General features: G+C 41.9%; 1 protein-coding gene across 3 annotated transcripts in view; it reads right to left on the bottom strand.

Annotated features, from left to right (window-relative positions):
• The window catches only part of LOC126237126 (uncharacterized), a 469,607-nt gene that overhangs the window by 73,888 nt on the left and 368,441 nt on the right, over nucleotides 1–27,278 (bottom strand). For all 3 annotated transcript variants that reach the window (XM_049946947.1, XM_049946945.1, XM_049946946.1), the window contains one exon: nucleotides 24,925–25,121. In XM_049946947.1, the coding sequence (XP_049802904.1) occupies nucleotides 24,925–25,121 (197 nt within the window). The remainder of the gene's footprint in view (nucleotides 1–24,924; nucleotides 25,122–27,278) is intronic.

Genomic DNA, 27,278 nt, shown 5'->3' with positions numbered 1-27,278 from the left:
GCTCAAATCAGTACCAATGAATAAAACCAGAACTGTCTTAAACAGTGCAGAGGTCCAGGTCCAGAGAGCAAGGTAACAGTTGTACTTGCTAACCAATGTACAGAGACTTCAGTAAAGATATATGACCTGCTAATCCACTTACAGAGTTGAATATTTATCTCTTGAAGAGTTATCCTGGTGTGATGTGTGCTGCAGCCTCAGGGGTAATGTTACCTGAAAGTACAAGCAACTGAAAGCAGAACCCTGTGACCACTGATCTTTATATTACCTAGATGCTGAATTCTGGTCTGTGACCATAAAAGTTCAGCATACCTGCAGATTCTTGTCAGCTGCAAACCTGACATACTGTAGTTAGCCATAAAATTTTGATTGGTCTTAGGGTGATTAGGGATTATTTTCTTATTATCAATACTGGTTATAAACTTCTATGTCATCAGCTGGAACAACATCTGAAACAGTGAACAGTCAGCTATGAACAGTATAACAGTTTTACATGTACTTCCATAGTCTGCAAACAACCATGAGCTGCATGGCAGAGGGTACATCCCATTGTACTAGTTATTAGGGTTTCTTCCTGTTCCATTCACAAATGGAGTGTGGGAAAAATGATTGTTTGAATACCTCTGTGGGTGCAGTAATTATTCTAATCTTATCTTCACAATCCCTATGTGAGCAATACATAGGGGGTTGTAGTATATTCCTAGAGTAATCATTTAAAGCTGGTTCTTGAAACTTTGTTAATAGCCTTTCTTGGGATAATTTACATCAATCTTCAAGAGCCTTCCAGTTCATTTCCTTCAGTATCTCTGTGACACTTTCCCACAGATTAAACAAACCTGCAACCATTCGTGTTGTCCTTCTATGTATACGTTCAGTTCTATTTGGTAAGGGTTCCACACACTTGAGCAATAGTCTAGAACTGGTCACACAAGTGATTTGTAAGCAATCTCCTTTGTAGGTTGATTGCACTTCCCCAGTATTCTACCAAGAAACCAAAGTTTTTACCCACGGCTGAATCTATGTGATCATTCAATTTCATATCCCCACAAAGTGTTACATCCAGGTATTTGTATGAGTTGGCCAATTACAACACTGACTCATTGATATTATAGTCATACAATAGTACATTTTTTGTTTTGTGAAATACAAAATTTTACATTTCTGGTCATTTACAGCAAGTTGCCAATCTGTGCATCACGTTGAAATCTTATCAATATCTGACTGAATATTTATGCCGCTTCACTCAGATAATACTTCATTACAGACAACCACATCTGCAAAAAGCCTGATTTTACTATTAATATTGTCTCTAATGTCATTAACATACAATATGAACAGCAAGAGTCCCAACACATTTCCCTGGAGAACACCTGAAATTACTTCTACATCTGTTGATAACTCTTCATCTGAGATAACATGCTGTGTCCTACCTACCAAAAAGTCCTCATTCCAGTTACAAATTTCAATTGATACTCCACATGATGGTTCTTTTGACAACAAACATAGGTGCAGCATTAAGTAAAATGCTTTTTGAAATCAAGAAACACTGCATCTACCTGGTTGCCTTGATCCAAGGCTTTTAGTATGTCACGTGAGAAAAGTGCAAGTTGGGTTACACATGAACTATTTTTCAAAATTCATGCTGGTTGGCACTGAGAAGATTGTTCTATTCAAGATACCTTATAATGTTTGAGCTGAGAATATGTTCTAAGATTCTACAACAAATCGATTTCAAGGATACTGGATGGTAGTTTTGTGGATCACTTATACTACCATTCCTTTTCCAAGAACTGGGCACAGCGTTTTGTTCGAGGGATCTACGATAGATTACAGTTAGAACAGGGCTAACTCAGCTGCAAATTCGGTGTAGAATCTTACAGGAATTCTATTAGGGCCTGGAGCATTGTCCAGTTTTAACAATTTTTGCTGTTTGGGCTTACTTCATTGGGAGATGCTCACGTATACTTTTTTTTTTTTTTTTTTTTTTTTTAAAGCTCCATCATATAAATGCGGACGCAGGACTGTGGCTGATCAATAACTTGTAGGAAAAGGTTTCCAACAGCTGTAGTTCTTCCTACTTTTTTAATTTTTTACTATTATTTAAGCACTTGGTTTTGATTCTTCATTTTGTCATCTTCAGGTTTATATAACAAAAAAGTTTTAGGAACAATTACTGCTGTTGGTGTCCTTTTTCTATGAGAAAATAATCTATTTCTTCATGCAAGCTATAAATTTTACAGTGTCTCTTGTGGCTGTGTTCCTGCAAATGGTAACAGAACATTTAGAGCTCCAGAAATATGTTGTGTGCAATATCTTTACTATGTAGACCCTGCAGAAAATTGACAGCTATTTGTAACATTATTCTGGGAATTCGTAATCTATCACCTTGTAGTCATGCCGGTACATGTATTTTCCTGAAAACTCCATATTTTATGTTCATTTGAGCGAAATGCATTCTTGTATTTATAATGTTTCTACAGTACGAAACTGAGTGTCAACATAAAAGTTTTAGGCAATCCATCACTCCAGTTAGGTTGCTAAGTATGTAAAAATGTATTTTTCTTTAAACGGAGAAGATGCCTATGAAAAGGTTAATATCAATTTTTAGTTAATGAGAAACTACTTTTTTACTTCATTTGCAATCTTTATCATCAGTTGAGGCATGTCTGAGTACAACGTGTCAGTATTTTCGAGGGGCGCTGCTATTGTTAGACACCTCTGATTTTACAAATTACATGTACTTTGGCTAATATATCATCTAATTTATCGATTTCGACTGCACCTCACGGTATTGTTTTGCATGAAAATGGAATGTACGACAAAAGCATAATTGAGAACAAAGCAGAATCAATTTGCCGATTAGCCATACAATACTCGAGTTTTGAAACAGCAATAGCAGAGCTGTCACAACTTTTTGAGGTACTGTAATTTTGAAAACAGTTCTGTTTGTTGTTCTCCATAAACCTGGAGCGTCTAAAGTAATAGATTCATTATTTCATGTTTCGTACCCACCAAGTTGTAGCTATACTAAGGGTGAATCACCTAAAACTTGCTACTGGTGCTGGAATCGAAAGTGCTAATGACTGAACTGGTAGGCAGGGGCGCGTATTGTTAGCCAATAAAGTTTTTAATAATACGTACACGGTTTATTTTTGGTGTAAACAAAATTTTATAAATTGAGCAATGCCCATTGACATTAACAAACTAAAATTAGAGTAGAATAGAATGTCAGTGGTGTTTATTGGGGGGTTCTAGTACGAGTCGTTTACGGGATATTGTATTTTGAAGTGTTCCAACACCGACACTTGCACAATACCTGTGGTAGTGCACACTAATGAACAACTCAAGTGATACCCTAGTTATATGGATTCTGAGCAGTAACGAGCAACTGACCATTACAAGATGTGTTCAAATGACTACCGGCAGCGGCTGTACACACATCCCGTCTGATATGGAAGGCTGTTGCACACGTGCTAGCATTTCAGCGGAGACATCCGCGCAGCTTGCAGAAATACATCGTTACATATAATCGGGTGTAATTAGTGTAACATTGTAGACAGTGTCCCACAGAAAGAAGCCTACAGGCGTCAAATCCAGGGAACTGGTTGGCCAAGGCGCATTTCCCCTGTATCCAATCCATCAATTTGGACAGTGGCGGCTGTTGTGTTTGAGCATGTGAATACCCTACCTTTTGACACCTTGCGGATTTATTGGTTATTTTGCTTTGAATACTGTTAAACACAACATAGATGTGGTAATCAGAAATACACAGCTTCTCTAAACCTATGAAATTTGGCAACAGTGTCGCGAGCACACCTTAAATTGTGCACGTTTTAAGGAGCTTTTGGGCATGCACAGCTGGCGTGACGTAATTGCCTTACGGGCCAAATACAAACGCATTTGATAAACAACTTGCACGGATCACGGCGTGCACAGCTAGCCCCAGGCACTCATCTACAAATTTATGTCAGTGCCACCAGGCAGTAGCACACTGCAGCAGACGTTTGCTTAACCTAGATGGTAGCACACTCATCTCATATGCCAATTCACTCACTGCATGGTAAAATTAGATTTGTGGGATTACAAACGAGATAAATTATATTAAGTTTTGGATTTTATCACACAGTAATCCTCTTGAGGCGGTGAGAAACACAAAGCACATCTTCGTCGATTGTGAGACTGTGGCATTTATTCAAGCATCTGACATCTGTTGATGTTGTGATGGGTTAGGTTTATCTGTGCAGTAGGCCCACATTGTACTTATAAACTTACATGAAAAGCTGTCTCACTGGTTTCTCTGATGTTCACCTAAATGTGGCATCGAAGATGGTATGCTTCTGGTCATTCTAATTCTCAGAACTACATCTGCGTTCTAGCCAAGTGCCCATGTTGGTAGACCACTTGAATTTAATCATTTCCATGAATCGCAGTTTGTGTTTGCAGTTGATTGTTTACTGTGCAGGAATCGGCCATTGTGTGCGGTGCAAACATGAATCCCATTGAATCTGTTATAAGTGCTAAAAGAAAAAAAAATTGCTTGGAAAAGTTAGCCGCAAAGGAACTAAGGAATCCCAGAAAAAGTGACGAAATCAAATAAGCATGTCTACAAGCGAACATTTAACAAAGAAGTGTAAAATAAGTGTAAGATGTTGAATGTCAATGAGACATGTAAGAATTTCTCATTTTCAGCGCAGAAGCTAATTCTTTAACAAATGACTGTGTTAGGAATCTTATACATTTCTCCGAAAAAATAAAAGAGCACGAAAACTTCCACTTACACAAAACTGCGGAAAGGAGAATAGCTAAACTGTACTTTATTATGTACAAAACAAGAAAAATCCACAAAAACACTTCTTTCTTTTTTCAGACAAGTTATGCATAGTATTATTATCATTATTATTATTACTGTTATTGCCGGCTGGGGTGGCCGAGCGGTTCTAGGCGCTGTAGTCTGGAACCGCGCGACCGCTACGGTTCCCGGTTCGAATCATGCCTCGGGCATGGGTGTGTGTGATGTCCTTAGGTTAGTTAGGTTTAAGTAGTTCTAATTTCCAGGGGACTGATGACATCAGAAGTTAAATTCCATAGTGCTCAGAGCCATTTGAACCATTTTATTACTGTTATTATTATTGGCAGTGGCTGCAGTTGTATATATACGCTGGTAGACATAACTGTTATACAGCAGATACTATTAATTTCACTCTCTCATATTTATCTGAGTCTAAAAATTTGTTAACTACTCATGAGCCGCCACTTGATTTGGAAACAATTAGTGACGACATGCTGTAGTACTTCGTGCACCATTGGCTGGACAGACATTGAGTCTGTATCACAGGTTCCTCGTAATCTGGAGAACGTCTTCTGGCATCTCTGGAAGGTGGTCTGTTACGAGACTGCAATCCTTGTGTGTTCGGTGTTCCGTCTATAAATAACAGTCCTATAACCTAATGGTTCGCTATCCCGTACCACACGTTTACACTCCATGGACGCTGATGTTCCACCTGACGAAGCTAACGGCGACTGTAAACAGATCAGTAGCGCATGTTTCGGCGGTTTATTTACCTGGCCATGATTGGTAAACATGGCTTCAGCACTTAACAAGATACGCGTTACACGTAGAGCATCCTATCTTAACGCCCATGTACGCAAGTTACAACGATTCTCATAACCGTTTCCATGCAGCTCTTGATGGAGAGAGACGTGATAGGTATGAACCTATGTCGACAGAGAAAGCGTAGGGCACTTGCCTGATCAACTACTCCCTCGTGCGACTGCGCGGCAGCTAACATGCCGGATCAACTGCAACGCAGCAAGAACATTAATTTCCCCCTCTTCTGTCGTCATTTGGTTCAAATGGCTCTGAGCACTATGGGACTTAACATCTGAGGTCATCAGTCCCATAGAACTTAGAACTACTTAAACCTAACTAACCTAAGGACATCACACACATCCATGCCCGAGGCAGGATTCGAACCTGCGACCGTAGCAGTCGCGCAGTTCCGGACTGAAGCGCCTAGAACTGCTCGTCCACAGCAGCCGGTGTCGTCATTTGTTTCCTTCTGTTACGTTGTCTAGGTGTTGCACTACCACTTTCACGTAACTAAAAATGTGTGTGAAATCTTATGGGAGTTAACTGCTAAGGTCATCAGTCCCTAAGCTTACGCACTACCTAACCTAAATTAACCTAAGGACAAACACACACACCCATGCCCGAGGGAGGACTCGAACCTCCGCCAGGACCAGCCTCACAGTCCATGACTACGGCGCCTGAGACCGCTCGGCTAATCCCGCGCGGCTTTCGCGTATCTGGTTGAATAGGCTGAGAAATAATTGCCGAGATGGTTTACATCTATTGGAATATGTTTCCGCATACACCGTACAAGAACGAACTGCATTCTTCCTACTCTCTCCATAACAGAGGAGCATGTCGACTTTTTCAGCACTGTTAAATCCTATCGTCCGCTCACGACCTACTGCTGTTATCAACATTAGCGGCTAACTAACCTTTATAATGAAAAAGAATTTCCTTTGAAAATTTTTATTTTTGGAGTGATGAAAAATAAACGGTGTTTAGATTTTATAGGTTATTATTAAACCATGAACTAATGAGTCAGTAAGACTTACTTTTAACAGCCTTTTTATATAATGATGAAGCAATTCTCAGTGCATCTTGAGTGCTAACTACAACTCCATCTCAGAAAAGAAAGCTAATTATCCAGACAGAGGGTAGACAATTGTTACAAAACATGCTTCTTCTGCACCACTCCTCTCGCTAGCGACACTTTTCTCACCCACACCCAGCATCCCGCAAATTAATTTCAACGAAATTAAAATATTTGCACTACACTTAGACCTATTGCTTGCAGATCACTTCATTGTAGGATTCCTTACTTCGGCAGTGGCAGCATCTGGAAGACCTCAGGCTGCCACTAATAATAATAATAATAATATGAGGGTCACCCCAAAAGTAATGCACACTATTTTTTAAAAATCCATCTTTTATTCTACATGTTTGAAAGTTTTAAAGTGTGTAGATACATCCTTTAGGAACAATATTTTCATTTCTTCACATAATTTCCATCCCTCTCAACTGCCTTGCGCCATCTTGGAACCAGCGCCTGTATACCCGCACGGTAAAATTCTGAACCAACCTGTTGGAGGCACTGTTAGGCAGCATGCACAAGGGAGTCATCATCTTCAAACCTTGTTCCACGAAGAGTCTTTCAGTTTCACAAAGAGATGATAGTCACATCGAGCCAGGTCAGGACTGTAAGGCGTTCAGTGTTGTCCATTCGAGTTTTGTGATCGCTTCCATGGTTTTTTGACTGACATGTGGCCGTGCATTGTCGTGCAACAGCAAAACATCCTGCTTTTGCCAATGTGGTCGAACACGACTCAGTTGAGCTTGAAGTTTCTTCAGTGTCATCACATATGCATCAGAATTTATGGTGGTTCCACTTGGCATGATGTCCACAAGCAAGAGTCCTTCGGAATCGAAAAACACCGTAGCCATAACGTTTCCAGCAGAGGGTGTGGTTTTGAATTTTTTTTTTCTTGGGCGAATTTGCATGATACCACTCCACTGATTGCCTCTTGGTCTCTGGTGAAAAATGGTGGACCCATGTTTCATCACCTGTCACAATTCTACCAAGAAATTCATCATCACCATTCTTGTACTGTTCCAAAAGTTCGCTGCATACTGTTTTCCTTGTTTCTTTGTGAGCCACTGTCAACATCCAGGGAACCCACCTGGCACAAACGTTTTTTAACGCCAACACGTTCAGTATTCTGCAAACACTTCCTTGCCCTACCTCAAATGTAGCGTGACAATTCGCTCACTGTGATGCGTCTGTCAGCAGTCACCAATTCGTTAACTCTCTGCACATTGTCTGGAGTGTGTGCAGTACGAGGCCTGCCGCTGCGAGGACAATCCTCAATATCGCTGTGCCCGCTTTCATCACGTAACCTACTTGCCCACCGACGTTTCTACTGCGATCGACAGCGGCATCTCCATACACCTTTTTCAACCTCTTGTGGATGTTTCCCACTGTCTCGTCTTCACAGCACAGGAATTCTATGAGAGCACGTTGCTTCTGACGAACGTCAAGTGTAGCAACCATCTTGAAGATATGCTGTGACAGCGCCACTCTCGGGAACAGGTTGAACTAAGTTTGAAAACAAGCAGGAAGGATTTATCTACACACTAAAACTTTCACAGATGCAGAATGAAAACTGTATTTTTACAAAAATAGTGTGCATTTATTTTGGAGTGGCCCTCGTAATAATAATAATAATAAAAATCATAATACTGTGTAGGCCTGGGCATTACATAGTAATTGTTATGTTGTGCTCTCAGTTAGTTCGATTATCTGTTGTGAAGTAAACAACATAATTTCTAGTCCATTTTGAGAACTACCTACACTGAGGTGACAAAAGACATGGGGTAGCGATTGCACATATACAGATGGCAGTAGTATCGCGTACACAACGTATAAAAGGTCTGTGCCTTGGCGGAGCTGTCAATTGTACTCAGGTGATTCATGTGAAAAGATTTCCGACGCGATTGCGACCGCACGACGGGAATTAAGACTTTGAACGCGGAATGGTTGCTGGAGCTAGACGCACGGGACATTCCGTTTCGGAAATCGTTAGGGAATTCAGTATTCTGAGAGCCACAGTGTCAAGATTGTGCTGAGGATACCAAATTTCGGGCACTAACTTTCACCATAGACAATGCAGTGGCTGACGGCCGCCACTTGATGACAGAGAGCAGCGGCGTTTGCGTAGAGCTGTCACTGATAGCAGACAAGCAACACTGCGTGAAATAACCGCAGAAACCAATGTGGAACGTGAAGCCTCCCCTTAGAAATTTATGAATGATTGTGCTGATAAACCCCTTACGTTATTTGATTTTCAAACAGCTGAGCAAAACTGAACGTGCACAGACATTTCTCTCTTTACTTATTCAGATCATCAATAAACTGACACAATATTTTTAGCGCAACGCAATCTGACTTTCAATAATCTCTACAAAAGAATGGCCCTGACTAACAATAATCTATACCTTTCATGAGTCACTTACCTCACAAAAATCTTCGTTACTCGAACTACTGCAATACAGCGAGCGCCACTACTGCCAGCTAAATAAAAGGTTCTAACTACTGAAGGCACTAACTACTGATAGGCATACTTAGCAAATGAAAGATTTTGATAGAGAACAAACGATGTATTTACCTTCATAGTGTTGAAAAGTCATAGTATATATATCAGTTCACGACATCCAGTCTTACAAATTTACTGTCTCTGATGGACACACGTCCAGATCATCCGCTCTCAAAACTCCGCCATTTCTCTCCCCACATCCACCACTGCTTGAGGCTCACCTCCAACTGCGCAACGCTACGCGCTGTTCACATCCAACTGCCCATCACTACAATAGCGAATATTACAACAATGCCAACCAGCCACAGACTGCACACAGCACAGCCAGTGATTTTCATACAGAGCGCTACGTGGCGCTACCAATATAAAAACCTAATCAGCCTACTTACAAATGTACAACGAACGTATCCATTAGCACACGGCGTAATTTGGTGTTAATGGGCTTTGGCAACACACGACCGACGCTAGTGCTTTTCCTAGTAGCACGACATCGCCTGCAGTGCCTCTCCTGAGCGCATAGTTTGGACCCTAGACGACTGAGAAACCGTGGTCTGGTCAGATGAGTCTCGATTTCAGTTGGTAAGAACTAATGGTAGGGTCCGAGTACGGCGTAGACCCCATGAAACCATGGATCCAAGTTGTCATCAATGCACTGTGCAAGCTGGTGGTGGCTCCATAATGGTGTGGATTGTGTTTACATGGATTGAACTGGGTCCTCTGCTCCATCTGGACCGACATTGGCTAGAAATGGTTCTGTACGGGCACTTGGAGACTATTTGCTGCCATTCATGGACTTCCTGTTCTCAAACGACGAAGGAATTTTTATGGATGACAATGCGCCATGTCACTGAGCCACACTTGTTCAGGAATGGTTTGAAGAACATTCTGGACAGTTGTAACGAATGATTTGGCCAAGCGTACTTCCAGCCATGAATCCCGTGGAACAATTATGGGACATAAACGAGAGATCAGTTCATGCAGAAAATCGTGCACGTGTAACAGTTTCGCAATAATGGACGGCTATAGAGGCAGCAAGGCTCAATTTTCTGCAGGTGGCTTAGAAAGACTTTCTGAGTCCACGTCACGTCGAGCTGCTGTACTACGCCTGGAAAAGTAGGTTCGAATGATATTAGGAGGTATCCCAAGATGATTTTCACCTCGGTGTATAAATCGTAGAAAGCACTTTCGTGAGACATTCAGGCATAACGTATATGTCTCAATTTTGCAATTTTACTGTCGTGGATGTATGGTGCAAAATACGAAGTATGTGTGCATTGGGTGGAATATGTGGAGAAGTGGATGTTCATCCATTCGTTTCCGCGACATTGTGCCATGCAGTAATGTTTGTATTAAAAAAAAAGTTATTGGTAACTTCCGTAACCTTACGAAATTAATATTTATTGTAACTAACTTTTAAAATAATTTAGTTTCGTGGCAAACACAATCGAACCATTTTTTTTTACCCTCAGAATACTTCATTTTACCCCTCAGGGGCTACTATCCCCGGGTATGGACAAACTATTGGTCGCGCCTTCACAATGGCCTCAGTTCGATGAAGAAAAGAATGTATTAGTTTTTTCAGGTGTGCCACGTTTGGATAAAGTCACTCATTGATGACTGGTAACCGCAGAGCTAACAAAATGTCCGGATGACAGCTACGTTTCATCTGCTGTATCAAATTGTTTCGGAAATTTTCTATAGGTTAAAGATCAGGTGATTTAGTGGCCTTGTCGAGGTGTTGGCTGAGTGTTTGTCACAGTAGGGACATATCCGTGGAGCTCTGTGAACACGGCTGTTCACTTGAAAGACAGAAGTGTACAAGCATACTGATTATGATGATGCAGAACAGTGGTCATCAAACAGCGACCCGTATCAAGTATTCGTTCGGACCCTGGTTGTCACCCTATTTTGTAATAATATGCGTCCAACAACTAACAGCCGAATCAAAAAAGTCGACTAAGATCAAGAGCTTCTTAAAAAGAGCATTTTTTTCTGCTCAATAGCAAACAAACATACTTAGAGAGACAGTAAGGGGTATTTTATGATGCGCTTAATTTTAATTGACATTGGTGAATTCGGTCGTGAACTAAGTACAGTTCGCCCGCCCGGTTAGCCGTGCGGTCTAACGCACTGGTTTCCGGGCGGATTAGTGTCGAGGTCTGGTGTGCCGGCCAGTCTGTGGATGGTTTTTAAGGTGGTTTTCCATCTGCCTCAGCGAATGCGGGCTGGTTCCCCTTATTCCGCCTGAGTTACACTACGTCGGCTATTGCTGCGCAAACACTTTCTCCACATATGCGTACACTATAATTACTCTACCACGCAAACGTTTGAGGTACACTCGTCTGGTATGAGACGTTCCCGGGGGGGTCCAATGGGGACGGAACCGCACAATAACCCTGGGTTCGGTGTGGGGCGGTGGTGGGGTGAGTGGACTGCCGTAGCCTGTTGTGCGGTTGTGAACCACTGAGGACTACGGGGGGGGGGGGGAGGGGGGGGGGGCGAAGCCTCTCCGTCGTTTCTAGGTCCCCAATTCCATACAATACAATACAATACAAGTAAACTTCGCCACTTACCCCAGGGGCAGGTAGGTAAGTAGAGCTGCCATTTCAGGATTGGAGGATGTGAGAGGGAATGTTTTATTGTTTGTCTTTCTGTACAGGCAACACACTGGTATGGGCGACTCGCACCGATCAGCTGCTATTGTATAATTTTTGACATTGAAGTAATAAGCACTCATGAATGCGGATTGAAATGCGGTACTTATTTGTAGCAAGGGACATTAAATTAATTAGCGCTGTTGTAATAAAATCCAGTCAACAAAAGAAACATGACATTCAAAATACACTGATGGCAAAAAATTGCAACAGCAAATAATAATTAATGCAGAGTAATGAAATTTTAGGAATACATTTGTTTAGGTAACACATTTAAGTGATTAACATTGCAAGATCACAGGTTAATGTAAGCGCGAGATAAGCCGTTGCAAAATGAAATGCTGGTCCTTTAATAACAGGTGTAGCCACCAGGAAATTAAATGCAAGCATGCAAACGTGCGTGCATCGTGTCGTACAGGTGCTGGATCTCAATTTGTGGGATGGAGTTCCATGTCTGTTGCACTTGGTCGGTCAATGCAGGGACGGTTAACGCTGTTTGTGGATGATGCTGGATTTGTCATTCGAGGATGTCCCATATGTCCTCGACTGGAGACATATTTGGTGATCGTGCAGGCCAAGGCAGCATGTTGACACTCTGTAGAGCATGTTCGGTTACAACAGCAGTATGTGGGCGAACGTTACTCTGTTGGAAAACACCCCTGGAATGTTGTTAATGATTGGCAGCACAACATATCGAATCACCAGACTGACGTACGAATTTGTAGGCAGGGTGGGTGGGATAACCACGGGAGGGCTCCTGCTGTCATATGAAATCAAACTCCGGACCGTAACTCCAGGTGTAGGTCTAGCCGCAAAAAGGTTCGTTGCAACCAACGCACAGCCATTATTGGCACCAATGCAGAACCAGCTTTCATCAGGAAACAACAGATCTCCACCCTGCCCTCCAATGAGCTCTCGCTTTGACACCACTGAAGTCGCAAACGGCAGTGGTTTTGGGTCAGTGGAATGCCGTTTGTCTCTGAGATGTCCCTGAAGCAACCGATTTGTAACAGTTTGTTGTGTCACTGTTGCGCCAACTGCAGCTGCAGATGCAGTAAGATGCGGCACAGCTATATGCCGAACACTCTGCTCTTCTCTCTCGGTTGTGCCACGTGGCTGTCCGGAGCCTGGTGTTCTTGCGACCGTACATCCTCGTGACAAACGCTGCCAACAATCATTTACGGTGGCTACATTCGTGCCAAGTGTTTCTGCAGTATCGCAGTTTGAACATCCAGATTCGCGTAGCCCTATTAGACGACCTCCTTAAAACTCAGTGAGCTGTTGATAATGACATCTTTGTCGCCTTAAAGGCATTCTTGACTAACCTCAATTCAGCACACCCAATCTCAGAGGTATCTAACACTCACGAATGTTACAACGTGTATTAAAAGCAAACCTGGTTTTCATTCTCTTAGTGGTGCTACTAGCGCCACTCTAATGCGACTGGTGTGAAATTTGAACAGGCATCTTTTAGATGTAGCAACACAACTACCGTTTATGTTGCACAACTTCTTCTCGGTGTTGCGTTTTTTTATGTATTTCGTAAGCATTTGGATAGTTTATCAACTGCATAATTCACTCTTGGTAACATATTACCATTCTCGATATCTCTGCACCGCTTACTACTGGTTTTTCAAATGGCTGGTGTTCCAACTAACTGCATTATTTTGTACTAAAAGGAACGGGTTCATCACCTCTGTGAATTCTAGTTCGTACTTTGTCTTTCAACCTTCCTACAAGCTCTTAGGCTTGTGATTATTCTTTAATTGCTTTGAACAGAACTTCTGACGACACTGATTTAAACTGAGCAATGCCAAGTCGATACAAATATCTTCGTATTTCAAAAGAAACCTGCTATACTAAATTAACTGTTTCTTTTATTTCCTTTAACACCTGATTTCCTTTTGGAAGGTCTAAAGTTAAGCAATAGATGTAGGAAGAATTCTGTGTTTTTAAAGACTGGTTTAAAGTTATCGAGAATGACGGTGTAACTTAGTATCGACATTAAAACTGAAATTTTACACTAGTAGGGCATAATTAGTGTACATTTTCACTTTCCCTAGCTCTCAGTACCCATAGATGTATCATGTTGGAATGCCTGATGTGATGTGTAATTCCTACTTGTCTCCAATACTTCCTAAAAATAAGAAAAAAAAAGGTTCAAATGGCTCTGAGCACTATGGGACTCAACTTCTGAGGTCATTAGTCCCCTAGAACTTAGAACTAGTTAAACCTAACTAACCTAAGGACATCACAAACATCCATGCCCGAGGCAGGATTCGAACCTGCGACCGTAGCGGTCTTGCGGTTCCAGACTGCAGCGCCTTTAACCGCACGGCCACTTCGGCAGGCGTAGTAAAAAAAAAAAAAAATGCGTATGCGACAATGTGTACCTATAAAATTCTCTCAAGTTTCCCAGCCGCGTCAAGTGCTTTTGGCTGAGTACACCTCGTCCGTTGTCAAGTGGTATAAATTTAAGACGGTTGCGGCGATGCATTTACATTGAGATGGCAAAAATTACGGGATACCTACCAGTATCGTGTAGGACCTATTACCCGGCGTAATGCGCCACCTGTAGTCTAGGGGCAGCCGGCATGGTAACTCAGCGTGTTCGGTCAGAGTGTTAGCTGCCATTCGTAATAATAATAATAAAAAAATAAATAAATAAACAAAAAAATAAAATAAAACTGAGTGTCTGGATCAATGGTGAACCTGAATGGGTGTCATGGAACATCCGCCCCGAGCAAATGCAACGAACAATAACGAACAAAATGAGATCAACAAAAAAATGGGGAAGCGGCTTTGATTATTAATCACAACGTACTCGTTCCCGGATTCGAACTACGCTACCGCTTAAATTCTAAATAAAAATCATAGACAATGGCGGTCAAAGACTTATGGGATATGAAGTCACCCTGGTTCCGCCAACGGCCTCGCCAAAGAGGGCGGAGAAGAGGACAGAGGTTCAGGACACTCTCTTGTCTTTAGGATCGAAAGGAGGAAAAATCGACAATGATCAACGATACGAGGATGCAGAAGGCAATGGAAATCACTGCATTAAAGACACACAACATGTATCCACAAGACATGTGGACCGTAATTGAAAAAGTGCCATGATGATCTCTCCTTTGGCAAAAGATTCCGGGCTAGTCACCCATTTGGATTCCCGGGAGGGGACTGCCAAGGGGAAGGTGAACACGAGAAAAAGATTGAATATCCAACGAAAGGATAACGTTCTACGATACGAACCACGGCATGTTAGAAGTTTGCGTGTGGCAGGTAAGCTAGAAAATCTGAAAAGTGATGATATAGTGGGTGGTCAGTGAAGTGAACTGGAAAGAGGAGAAGGATTTCTGGTCAGATGAGTATAGGGTAATATCAACAGCAGCAGAAAATGGTGTAACGAGAGAAGGATTCGTTATCAGTTGAATGGACAGAGAGTGAGTTACTGTGAGAGGTTCAGTGATAGGGTTGTTCTCATCATAATCGACAGTAAACCAACACCGACAGCCCTAGTTTAGGTGTACAGGCCGGGAAGATTCCATTTAGATTGCATCACGGTCAGGCGGAGACACTGGATTGTAAGGAGTACCCAGGAGCGGATATAGACTCAGACCATAATTTAGTAGTGATGAAGGGTAGGTTGAGTTTTAAAAGGCGAGTCAGGAAGAATCAATGCAAAAAGAGGTGGGATACGGAAATACTAAGAAATGAGGAGATAAGCTTGAAGTTCTCTGAGGCTGTAGATACTGCGATAAGAAATAGTTCAGTAGTCAGTTCAGTTTATGAGGAATAGACATCTCTAAAGAGGGTAATAACAGAAGTTGGAAAGAAAAACGTAAGTACAAAGAAGGTAACTGCAAATAAACCGTTGGTAACACAAGAAATACTTTAGTTGATCGATGAAACAAGGAAACACAAAAATGTTCAGGGAAATTCAAGAAGGTTGTTGTTGTTGTGGTCTTCAGTCCTGAGACTGGTTTGATGCAGCTCTCCATGCTACTCTACCCTGTGCAAGCTTCTTCATCTCCCAGTACCTACTGTAACCTACATCCTTCTGAATCTGCTTAGTGTATTCATCTCTTGGTCTCCCCCTACGATTTTTACCCTCCACGCTGCCCTCCAATACTAAATTGGTGATCCCTTGATGCCTCAGAACATGTCCTACCAACCGATCCCTTCTTCTGGTCAAGTTGTGCCACAAACTCCTCTTCTCCCCAATCCTATTCAGTACCTCCTCATTAGTTACGTGATCTACCCATCTAATCTTCAGCATTCTTCTGCAGCACCACATTTCGAAAGCTTCTATTCTCTTCTTGTCCAAACTATTTACCGTCCATGTTTCACTTCCATACATGGCTACACTCCATACAAATACTTTCAGAAATGACTTCCTGACACTTAAATCTATATTCGATGTTAACAAATTTCTCTTCTTCAGAAACGCTTTCCTTGCCATTGCCAGTCTACATTTTATATCCTCTCTACTTCTACCATCATCAGTTATTTTGCTCCCCAAATAGCAAAACTCCTTTACTACTTTAAGTGTCTCATTTCCTAATCTAATACCCTCAACATCACCCGACTTAATTCGACTACATTCCAATATCCTCGTTTTGCTTTTGTTGATGTTCATCTTATATCCTCCCTTCAAGACACCATTCATTCCGTTCAACTGCTCTTCCAAGTCCTTTGCTGTCTCTGACAGAATTACAATGTCATCGGCAAACCTCAAGGTTTTTATTTCTTCTCCATGGATTTTAATACCTATTCCGAATTTTTCTTTTGTTTCCTTTACTGCTTGTTCAATATACAGATTGAATAACATCGGGGAGAGGCTACAACCCTGTCTTACTCCCTTCCCAACCACTGCTTCCCTTTCATGTCCCTCGACTCTTATAACTGCCATCTGGTTTCTGTACAAATTGTAAATAGCCTTTCGCTCCCTGTATTTTACCCCAGCCACCTTTAGAATTTGAAAGAGAGTATTCCAGTCAACATTGTCAAAAGCTTTCTCTAAATCTACAAATGCTAGAAACGTAGGTTTGCCTTTCCTTAATCTTTCTTCTAAGATAAGTCGTAAGGTCAGTATTGCCTCACGTGTTCCAGTATTTCTACGGAATCCAAACTGATCTTCCCCGAGGTCGGCTTCTACTAGTTTTTCCATTCGTCTGTAAAGAATTCGTGTTAGTATTTTGCAGCTGTGCCTTATTAAACTGATTGTTCGGTAATTCTTACATCTGTCAACACCTGCTTTCTTTGGGATTGGAATTATTATATTCTTCTTGAAGTCTGAGGGTATTTCGCCTGTTTCATACATCATGCTCACCAGATGGTAGAGTTTTGTCAGGACTGGCTCTCCCAAGGCCGTCAGTAGTTCTAATCGAATGTTGTCTACTCTGGGGGCCTTGTTTCGACTCAGGTCTTTCAGTGCTCTGTCAAATTCTTCACGCAGTATCGTATCTCCCATTTCATCTTCATCTACATCCTCTTCCATTTCCATAATATTGTCCTCAAGTACATCGCCCTTGTATAGACCCTCTGTATACTCCTTCCACCTTTCTGCTTTCCCTTCTTTGCTTAGAACTGGGTTTCCATCTGAGCTCTTGATGTTCATACAAGTGGTTCTCTTATCTCCAAAGGTCTCTTTAATTTTCATGTAGGCAGTATCTATCTTACCCCTAGTGAGATAAGCCTCTACATCCTTACATTTGTCCTCTAGCCATCCCTGCTTAGCCATTTTGCACTTCCTGTCGATCTCATTTTTGAGACGTTTGTATTCCTTTTTGCCTGCTTCATTTACTGCATTTTTATATTTTCTCCTTTCATCAATTAAATTCAATATTTCTTCTGTTACCCAAGGATTTCTACTAGCCCTCGTCTTTTTACCTACTTGATCCTCTGCTGCCTTCACTACTTCGTCCCTCAAAGCTACCCATTCTTCTTCTACTGTATTTCTTTCCCCCATTCCTGTCAATTGTTCCGTTATGCTCTCCCTGAAACTCTGTACAACCTCCGGTTCTTTCAGTTTATCCAGGTCCCATCTCCTTAAATTCCCACCTTTTTGCAGTTTCTTCAGTTTTAATCTACAGGTCATAACCAATAGATTGTGGTCAGAGTCCACATCTGCCCCTGGAAATGTCTTACAATTTAAAACCTGGTTCCTAAATCTCTGTCTTACCATTATATAATCTATCTGATACCTTTTAGTATCTCCAGTATATACAACCTTCTATCATGATTCTTAAACCAAGTGTTAGCTATGATTAAGTTGTGCTCTGTGCAAAATTCTACCAGGCGGCTTCCTCTTTCATTTCTTAGCCCCAATCCATATTCACCTACTACGTTTCCTTCTCTCCCTTTTCCTACACTCAAATTCCAGTCACCCATGACTATTAAATTTTCGTCTCCCTTCACTATCTGAATAATTTCTTTGATTTCATCATACATTTCTTCAATTTCTTCGTCATCTGCAGAGCTAGTTGGCATATAAACTTGTACTACTGTAGTAGGTGTGGGCTTCGTATCTATCTTGGCCACATTAATGCGTTCACTAAGCTGTTTGTAGTAGCTTACCCGCCTTCCTATTTTCCTATTCATTATTAAACCTACTCCTGCATTACCCCTATTTGACTTTGTGTTTATAACCCTGTAGTCACCTGATCAGAAGTCTTGTTCCTCCTGCCACTGAACTTCACCAATTCCCACTATATCTAACTTTAACCTATCCATTTCCCTTTTCAAATTTTCTAACCTACCTGCCCGATTAAGGGACCTGACATTCCACGCTCCGATCCGTAGAACGCCAGTTTTCTTTCTCGTGATAACGACATCCTCTTGAGTAGTCCCCGCCCGGAGATCCGAATGGGGGACTATTTTACCTCCGGAATATTTTACCCAAGATAACGCCATCATCATTTAATCATACAGTAAAGCTGCATGCCCTCGGGAAAAATTACGGCCATAGTTTCCCCTTGCTTTCAGCCGTTCGCAGTACCAGCACAGCAAGGCCGTTTTGGTTATTGTTACAAGGCCAGATCAGTCAATCATCCAGAATATAGAAATACAAGTCACTTAGGAATGAAATAAATAGGAAGTGTAGGGAACCTAAGGCGAAATGACTGCAGGCATATTGAAGAAATCGAAAAAGGAACAATTGTCGGAGGGACTGACTCAGCATATAGAAAAGTAAAAAAAAAAAAACAAAAAAAAACAAAACCATAGGTGAAATTGAAAATAAAGGGCGGTAACGTTAAGGATGCAATGGCAATTCCATTGTTAAATGCAATTCCCACGCCCGGGCTCCCGGGTTCGATTCCCGGCGGGGTCAGGGATTTTCTCTGCCTCGTGATGACTGGGTGTTGTGTGATGTCCTTAGGTTAGTTAGGTTTAAGTAGTTCTAAGTTCTAGGGGACTGATGACCATAGATGTTAAGTGTCATAGTACTCAGAGCCATTTGAACCATTTTTTGTTAAACGCAAAGGAGAGAGCGGATAGGTGGAAAGAGTACATTGAAGGCCTCTATGAGGAGGAAGACTTACCTTATAACGTGATAGGAGACGAAACAGGAGACTATGTAGAAGAGTCAGGGGATTCAGTACTAGAATCAAAATTTAAGAGAGCTTTGGAAGACTTAATATAGAATAGGGCAGTAGGGATCGATAACATTCCATCAGAATTTCTAATATCATTCGAGGAAATGGCAAAAAAAAGATAAAAAAGAAAGAAAAAAAAAAGAAAAAACGACTGTTGTTGACGTTGTTGTGTAGAATGTATGAGTCTGGCGATACACAATCTGACTTTCAGATAAACGTCATCCACACAATTCCCAAGATTACAAGAGGTGACAAATGCGATAATTATCGACCACCTTAACAGCTCGTGCATCCAAGTTGCTGACAAGAATAATATACAAAAGAAAGGAAAAGAAACTTGAGGAAGTGCTAAATGAGGATCAATTTGCCTTTAGCACGGGTAAAGGCACCAGAGAGGCAATTATGACTTTGCAGTTGACAATGGAAGCAAGACTGAAGAAAAATCAAGAGACCATCATAAGATCCTTCGACCTGGAAAAAGCGTTCTACAATGAAAAATGGTGCAAGATGTTCGAATTTCTGAGAAAAACAGGGGTACGCTGCAGGGAAATACAATGTGAACAAAGAGGGAGCAATAAGACTGGGAGACGAAGAACGCAGTTTCGGACTGAAAAGTGAGTAAAACAGAGATGCAGTCTTTCGTCCCCCACTGTTCAATCTACACACTGAAGAAGCTATGATGGAAATAAACGTTCGAAAGTGAAATTAAAATTCAAGGTGGAAGGCTATCAGTGACAAGATTCGCTGCTGACAGTGCTATCCTGAGTGAAAGTGAAGAAGAATTACAGGATCTGATGAGTGGAATGAACAGTCTAATGAATACAGAATACTAATGAGTACAGAATATGGATTGAGAGTAAATCGAAGAAAGACGAAAGTAATCAGAAGTAGGAGAAATAAGAACAGCGAGAAACTTAACACCAGGATGGGTGATCACGAAGCAGGTGGAGCTAAGAAATTCTGCAAAATAGGTACCAAAATAACCCTTGACAGTCTGATAAAGGAGGACATCAAAAGCAGTCTAGCAGTTACAAAAAGGGCATTCCTGGCCAAGAAAAGTCTACTTGTATTGACCGTAGGCCTTAATTTGAGGAGAAATTCCTGTGAATATATTTTTGGAGCGCAGCATTGTGTGGTAGTGAGGCATGGACTGTGGGAAAATCAGAAAACAAGAGAATCGAACCATATGGGATGTGGTATTACAGAAAAATGTTTAAAGTCAGGTGGGCTGATGAGATGAGGAATTAGGAGGTTCTCAAGAGAATCGGCGAGGAAAGGAAGGTGTAGAAAACGCTTACAAGAAGGAGGGACAGGATGGTAGGATATCTGTTAGGACATCATGGAACAACTTTCATGGTACTAGAGGGAGCTGTAGAGGATAAAGCTGTAGAGGGAACCATAAACTGGAATACATCCACCAAATCAATGAGAAAGTAGTTTGCAAGTGCTACTCTGAAATGAAGAGGTTGGCACAGGAAAGGAATCCGTGGCGGGCCGTATCAAACCAACCGAAAGACTGATGGAGGAAAAAAAAAAAAAAAAAAAAAAAAAAAAAAAAAAAAAAGATTCAGCACGACGTAGTCGTTGGAAGTATCCTGCAGAAATACTGAGGCTTGCTGCCTCTATGCACGGCTGTCCATGACAGCGAAAGTGTTGATGATGCAGGATTTTGTATATGAATTGATCTCTTGATTATGTGCTATAAATGTTCAATGGCATTCATGTCGGGCGATATGGGTGGCCAAATCATTCGCTTGAACTGTCCAGTATGTTCTTCAAACCGGTCGCGAACAGCTGTGGCCCAGTGACACGGCGCATTGTCATCCATAAAAATTCCATCGTTTTTTGGGAACAATAAATCTATGAATGGTTGCAAATAGTCTCCAGGTAGCCGAACATAAACAATTCCAATCACTGATCGGTTCAACTGGTCCGAAGGACACAGTTCATTCCATGTAAACACAGTTCACATTATGGAGCCACCACCAGCTTGCACAGTGCCTTGTTGACAATTTGCGTCCATGGCTGTACGGGGCATGAGCCACACTCGACCCCCACCATCAGCTCTTACGAACTAATATCGGGACTTATCTGACCTGGACACGGTTTTCCAGTCGTCTAGGGTCCAACTGAATTTATCGCGAGCCCAGGAGAGGCGATGTCGTGCTGTTAGCAAAGGCACTCACGTCGGCCATCTGTTGCCATAGCCAATTAACTCCATACTTCGCCGTACTGTCCTAACGGACACATTCATCGTACGCCCTACAATGATTTCTGCAACTACTTCATGCAGTACTGCTCGTCTGCTAGCACTGACTACTCTGTGCAAACGCCGCTGCTCTCGGTCGTTAGATGAAGGCCGTCAGCCGCTGCATTGTCCATTATGAGAGGCAATGCCTGAAATTTGATGTTCTTGGCACTTTGTTCACACTGTGTCCCAATCGTCTAGCTCCAACTACCGTTCGCCTTCAATTCCCGTCGTGTGACCACAATAACGTCGTACATATTTTTAACACAAATCTTCCGAGTGCAAATGGCAGCTCCTCCAATGCACTGATCTTTTATATGTGATTCTACCGCCGTCTCTATATGTGGAAATCGCTATCCCATGACTTTTGTCACCTCAGCGCAAATATAAGGACAATTACTGTTATTCATCAGTTATTCATTCACCCACAGAAAAAAGAGAATAGTCGACACGATGTGTTCCAAACACTTCTGACTTTGAACAAACATTATAGTAGCGTGTGTGTACGGCGGGAGGGAGGGCGGGGGAGGGGGGGTGGGGGTGCAGCCAGCTTACCACTCCCTAAGTCTATAGAATGCTCACAAGATAATTTATGCAGGTTACCCGTTAATAATAAGTCTCTCCCTGGGTCATATGACTGCCTCGTATTTTGCCGGCCGCTGTGGACGAGCGGTTCTAGGCGCTTCAGTCCGGAACCGCGTTGCTGCTACGGTCGCAGGTTCGAATCTTGCCTCGGGCATGGATGTGTGTAATGTCCTTAGGTTAGTTAGCCTTAAGTAGTTGTAAGTCTAGAGGACTGATGACCTCAGATGTTAAGTCCCATAGTACTTAGTGCCATTTTGAACCAGCATTTTGACCCAGTAGGTTGTTTACGATGACTTACATCTTAGTCTGGTTATTGATAGACTGTTTGTTGAAGGGGGCTGCGGCCTTGATGGTCGACAATCAGTCTTGGAGGGAAGAGGTAGATTTTCGCTGGTGAAAACTGCATTGCTCCTGTTTCTGATTGTTATTCTACGCTTCGTTATTGCGTACAATACACTGAAGTGGCAAACGTTATGGGACAGCGATGTACATATATGTACGCATTTCTCCCGCTTACACAGGTATAAATGGGTAGGGCATTGGCAGAGCTGTCACTTGCACTCAGCTGATTCATGTGAACAGATTTCCGTCGTGGTTATGGCCGCACGACAGGAATTAATAGACTCTGAACGAGCAATGGTAATGGCATATTCCACTTCGGAAATCATTCGCGAATTCAACATTCCGAGATCCAAGTGTGTGCCGACAATACCATATTTCAGGCATTACCTCTCATCGCGGGCAACGGTGTGGCCGATGGTCTTCTCTTAACGACCGAGAGCAGCGGCGTTTGCATAGAGCTGTCAGTGCTAGCAGACAAGCAACACTGCGTGAAATAACCACGGAATCCAATGTGGGACGCACATAGAAAGTATCTGTTCGGACAGTGCGATGAAATTTGGCGTTAATGGGCTATGGCAACAGACGAGCGAAGCGACTGCCTTTGCTAACAGCACGACATCGTCAGCAGCGCCTCTCCTGGACTCGTTACAGTATCGGTTGGATAACATACGACGGAAAAACCGTGGCCTGGTCAGATGAGTCCCAATTTGAGTTGGTAAGAGCTGATGGTAGGGTCTGAGCGTGGCGCGGACCCCACGAAGTCATAGACCCAAGTTGTCAACAAGCACTTGTTTGCGTGGAGTGGACTGGGTTCTCCGGTCCAGATGAACCGAGACCATCTGCAACCATTCATGGACTTCATGCTCCCAAACAATCATGGAATCTTTATGGAAGACAATGCACGATATGTCAAAATGCCATAATTGTTCGCGATTGCTTTGGAAGACATTCTGAACAATTCGAGCGGTTGATTTCCCACCTAGATCGCCCGATATGAGTCACGTGGAACATTTATGGGACATAATCGAGCGGTCAGTTCGTTCAAAAAATCCTGCACCGTCAATACCTTCGCAATTAGGGACGGCTATAGAGGTAACATGGGTCAACAATTTTGCAAGGTACTTCTAACGAGTTGTTGAGTCAATGTCTCGTCGGGGTGCTGGACTACGCCAGCCAAAAGAAGTTCCTTCACAATATAGTAGGTATCCTACGACTTTTGTCACCTGAGTGTAAATGACGACAAAGGGTCCACACAACATTTCAAATTATGAGACTGAACACTTTTGACCCTGCACAGGAAACAGCTTTTGGTTTTTAACACATGTTACTCTTCCACTTTAAAATTTATAATTCTTAAAGTGACTTCGAAGTTTTGCTTAAAAAAGGACTACATTCTTTGAGTGTCGTCAGTTATTTGTTGATATGCCCAGAGTCAAAACAACGATCCCAGTATGTAGCAGAAAGTGCTTATTTTATATTCAAAACAGCCAAATGCCTGGTTGGTGCCATTTCCCTCTTCAGACATGTGCCCATAACGATTTACATATGAAAATATACAAGTCATGTACATATTACTCAAGCACACAACACACATATTTTTCTCTTGTTGAACTGAAGTGACATTATAGGTACAACACGATGAAAAAGAATGGATGAACGAGGGCATGCAATACGTAAACGTTGCAATGAATGATGAAGTGGGTAAGCCGAAGAAGAAGAAAGAAGCTCTACATTAACCTTCTGACAATGGCCAGATACCACCGGAGAACAGTTACGCAACACCGCCAAGCCGTTCTCCACCTCAAAGAAGTTACACGATTCCGGTTTTCCGAACACCGCCCGAGGTTAACGATAACGGCTCTTGAAGTTACCCTAATCGTTGTAAATGAGATAGAGCAAACCGGTGAGTTGGGGAATCTGTTCGCGTTAAATTAATCACGCAGAATACTAATACTTTTATTCCATTCGTTATCTGTCGTAAGTTCTAAAAGAAACAGCTTTTCATTCATTATTTTCCTTAAGGATGCTACTGAATCACACACGTCAGCTTCCAAGTGTTAACTAAGAGTTCAAGTTGTTTTTTGCACTTGTTAATACAACTCTGAAATTTCAGTTTCTGTCAACACCGAAAGTGTTGCGGATCTCCTCAAAGTTTAACTGTGGCAGTTGATGGGAGCTTTAATATACTGAGTAGAAATTAACCTGATTTTTGTGAAATTTTGAATTAAAGCTTAAGGTATGTGCCGCAGTCATTTCAGAAACTTAGAGGTGAAAAAAAAATTCGTTTACGAGAATTCAGGAGATACTTGTGCTTAAGAGGAATTAGGTAATCGGTTACCTTGCTGTTGGAGACTGAAGTGTAGTCCGCTAGGAGGCTTAAGCTGTTTTAGTTGAAGAGCTCGTTGTACCATTGCCGGCGCCGTTGTTCCAAGAAAATGATTTTGCTCTTCGATACTCAAGTCCTCCTCCAGAAATTTTTTCAGTCCTTCAAACAGGCCATCATCCGTGCCCTCTTCGTCTGGATCTAGACTGATGCTGGGTAAGACAAGTAATATTGTTAGTAACTCATTCGTAAGCTAAAGTACATAACAAGTTACAATATACTGTTAATGATGAATGAATACACATTGAAGATGCATCCTACAACGTGGAATACTCACAGATTCTGTCAACGTATGAGATCGAGTGACACACAGATAATCCAGCTTCGTTGCCAGGGGTATTCCCTTGTCGAGAGTAAGGAAAGAATAATTAGGATTTAACGTCTCGTCGACTATGAAGTCATTCGGGGCAGAGCAGAAGCTTGAATTAAGCTATGATGGGGAAAAGAACAGGCCGTGCCCCTTTCAAAAGCGCCACCCTGTAATAGTTCTGTTGTGAAGGGACACTAAATTCTTTCCAAATTTTTTGTCACTTTACACTACATTGCTAAGGGATACAAAAATGAGCATGTACGTGATTTTTTCACAACTTACGCAGAAACAGTGGTGCGAGCTCCGCTCAAACCAACAAGAAGAATGCTAGTGGTGGAAACGCTAGAAGGTAAAACTGCAAGCTTGTCTTTCTCGTGTTAAATACTAGCTGTACCGGCCACGCTTCGCGGTGGCTCAGTCTAATTTAATGGAAAAGAAATAAAAGAGAAACCGCACGTTTCTAATCTCCTCCTCTTCCCTGTCCTTGTCCATCACTTTCTCTCCCTCTCTCTGCGCATTTTATACTCCCCCCCCCCCTCTCTCTCCATCTCCCCATTTTCCTCCTGCTCCCTCCCCTCTCTCCTCCTCTCTTTCCAACACCTTCCCCCCCCCCCCCTCTCTCTCCATCTCCTCTTGCTCCCTCTCTCGGTCAATTTCCTGCTTCCCATTTTCTATGTTCATTACCTCCCACCCCTCTGTCCATTCATCCTCTTCCTCCCTCTCTCTGACCATGAGCCTTATTTATTGTTGTTGCAAATCTAGAGTCTGTAATAGTATTATAGTCTTCTAATCAAAAATCGATAAGCCATAAATGCAACTTTCCTGTTTGTTAACAAAAATAATGCGTCTAAACATATACTAAAGTAACGTATAAGAATTTGGGGTAAATCAGAAGGATACATTTAGAGATTTTGGGCAACCATGTTTTCCTTTACACTTAAAAACACGCCCATATTGAAATTCAACGTTGAGTCAAAATTTCAAAGCTGTCGGTCAAGAACTTTCAGAGGTTAACGAGTTTGAACAACCCCACATCTAAATTTTTATAACTTTTCCCCTTTTGTTACATATGTATCAGTTGTCGCCCCAGTAGACGTATAAAAATACTTGAGTATTCGAATCCAATGTTGTGTCAAAATTTCAAAGCGATCCGTGAAGAACTTTCGGAGATTTGAGATTTTGAAGAAACCAACGTCTTACTTATATATAAATGGTAAATGTTCCAAATAGCAAATCTCTGGAAGTTCTTTACCGAATGCTTTCAAATTTCCACGCAACGTGGCATTTAAATACGTACCTGTTTTTCATATATGTAATATATATTTTTGTAAATTTAATAGTAGATAAATGTTACAAAAAAATCTCAAAAAGTTACATACATAGGGTGAACATTAATAAAATTGACAAACTGCAGGGACGGATTCCTGACTAGAAATGGAGGGAAAAAGCTTGTATGAACATATGTCCGCAATCGTAATGTTGCCACGGTAGATGGTGCTGACGTATGAAGGTTCCTCTGAACATGTGTGCCTTGTGTGTTGCACTGTGTGATTGACGCAGTGTACTATAAGCAGCAGAATAGTCCTGTATTTGTGTCGGATACAAGCCGAAATGATGTTTATTTCGTACAGCCAAGCAAATGGAAACTGCCGAGAGGCAGATCTCGGTCTTCCAAATCTGGTATACAGGGTGAGTCACGTAAGACGTAGCACTACTTCTATATACACATATCGTAACGCGGTTTTTGGTACAGCGTCGAGCGGCACGTATTTTTTTTTTTTTTTTTTTGGTTAATGTTCTTAGCGCAGGTATCAACTGAGATATTGAGGTAAGTTCTTTTATACTTATGCTATTTTTAACTTCGTGCTGTAGCTCCTGAGAAGACAGTCACAATGATACAGCGTTTGCTAATATTGACGTTGAAACCTATCGTAAAAGAGCCCGCCGTTGAGGCCGAGCGGTTCTAGGCGCTTCAGTCTGGAACCTCGCGACCGCTACG

Source organism: Schistocerca nitens, chromosome 2, assembly GCF_023898315.1.
Source record: "Schistocerca nitens isolate TAMUIC-IGC-003100 chromosome 2, iqSchNite1.1, whole genome shotgun sequence".
In the NCBI taxonomy this organism is placed as follows: Eukaryota; Metazoa; Arthropoda; class Insecta; order Orthoptera; family Acrididae; genus Schistocerca; species Schistocerca nitens.
Note: the sequence above shows the minus strand (reverse complement) of the source record. Positions and strands in the feature narration are given on the sequence as shown.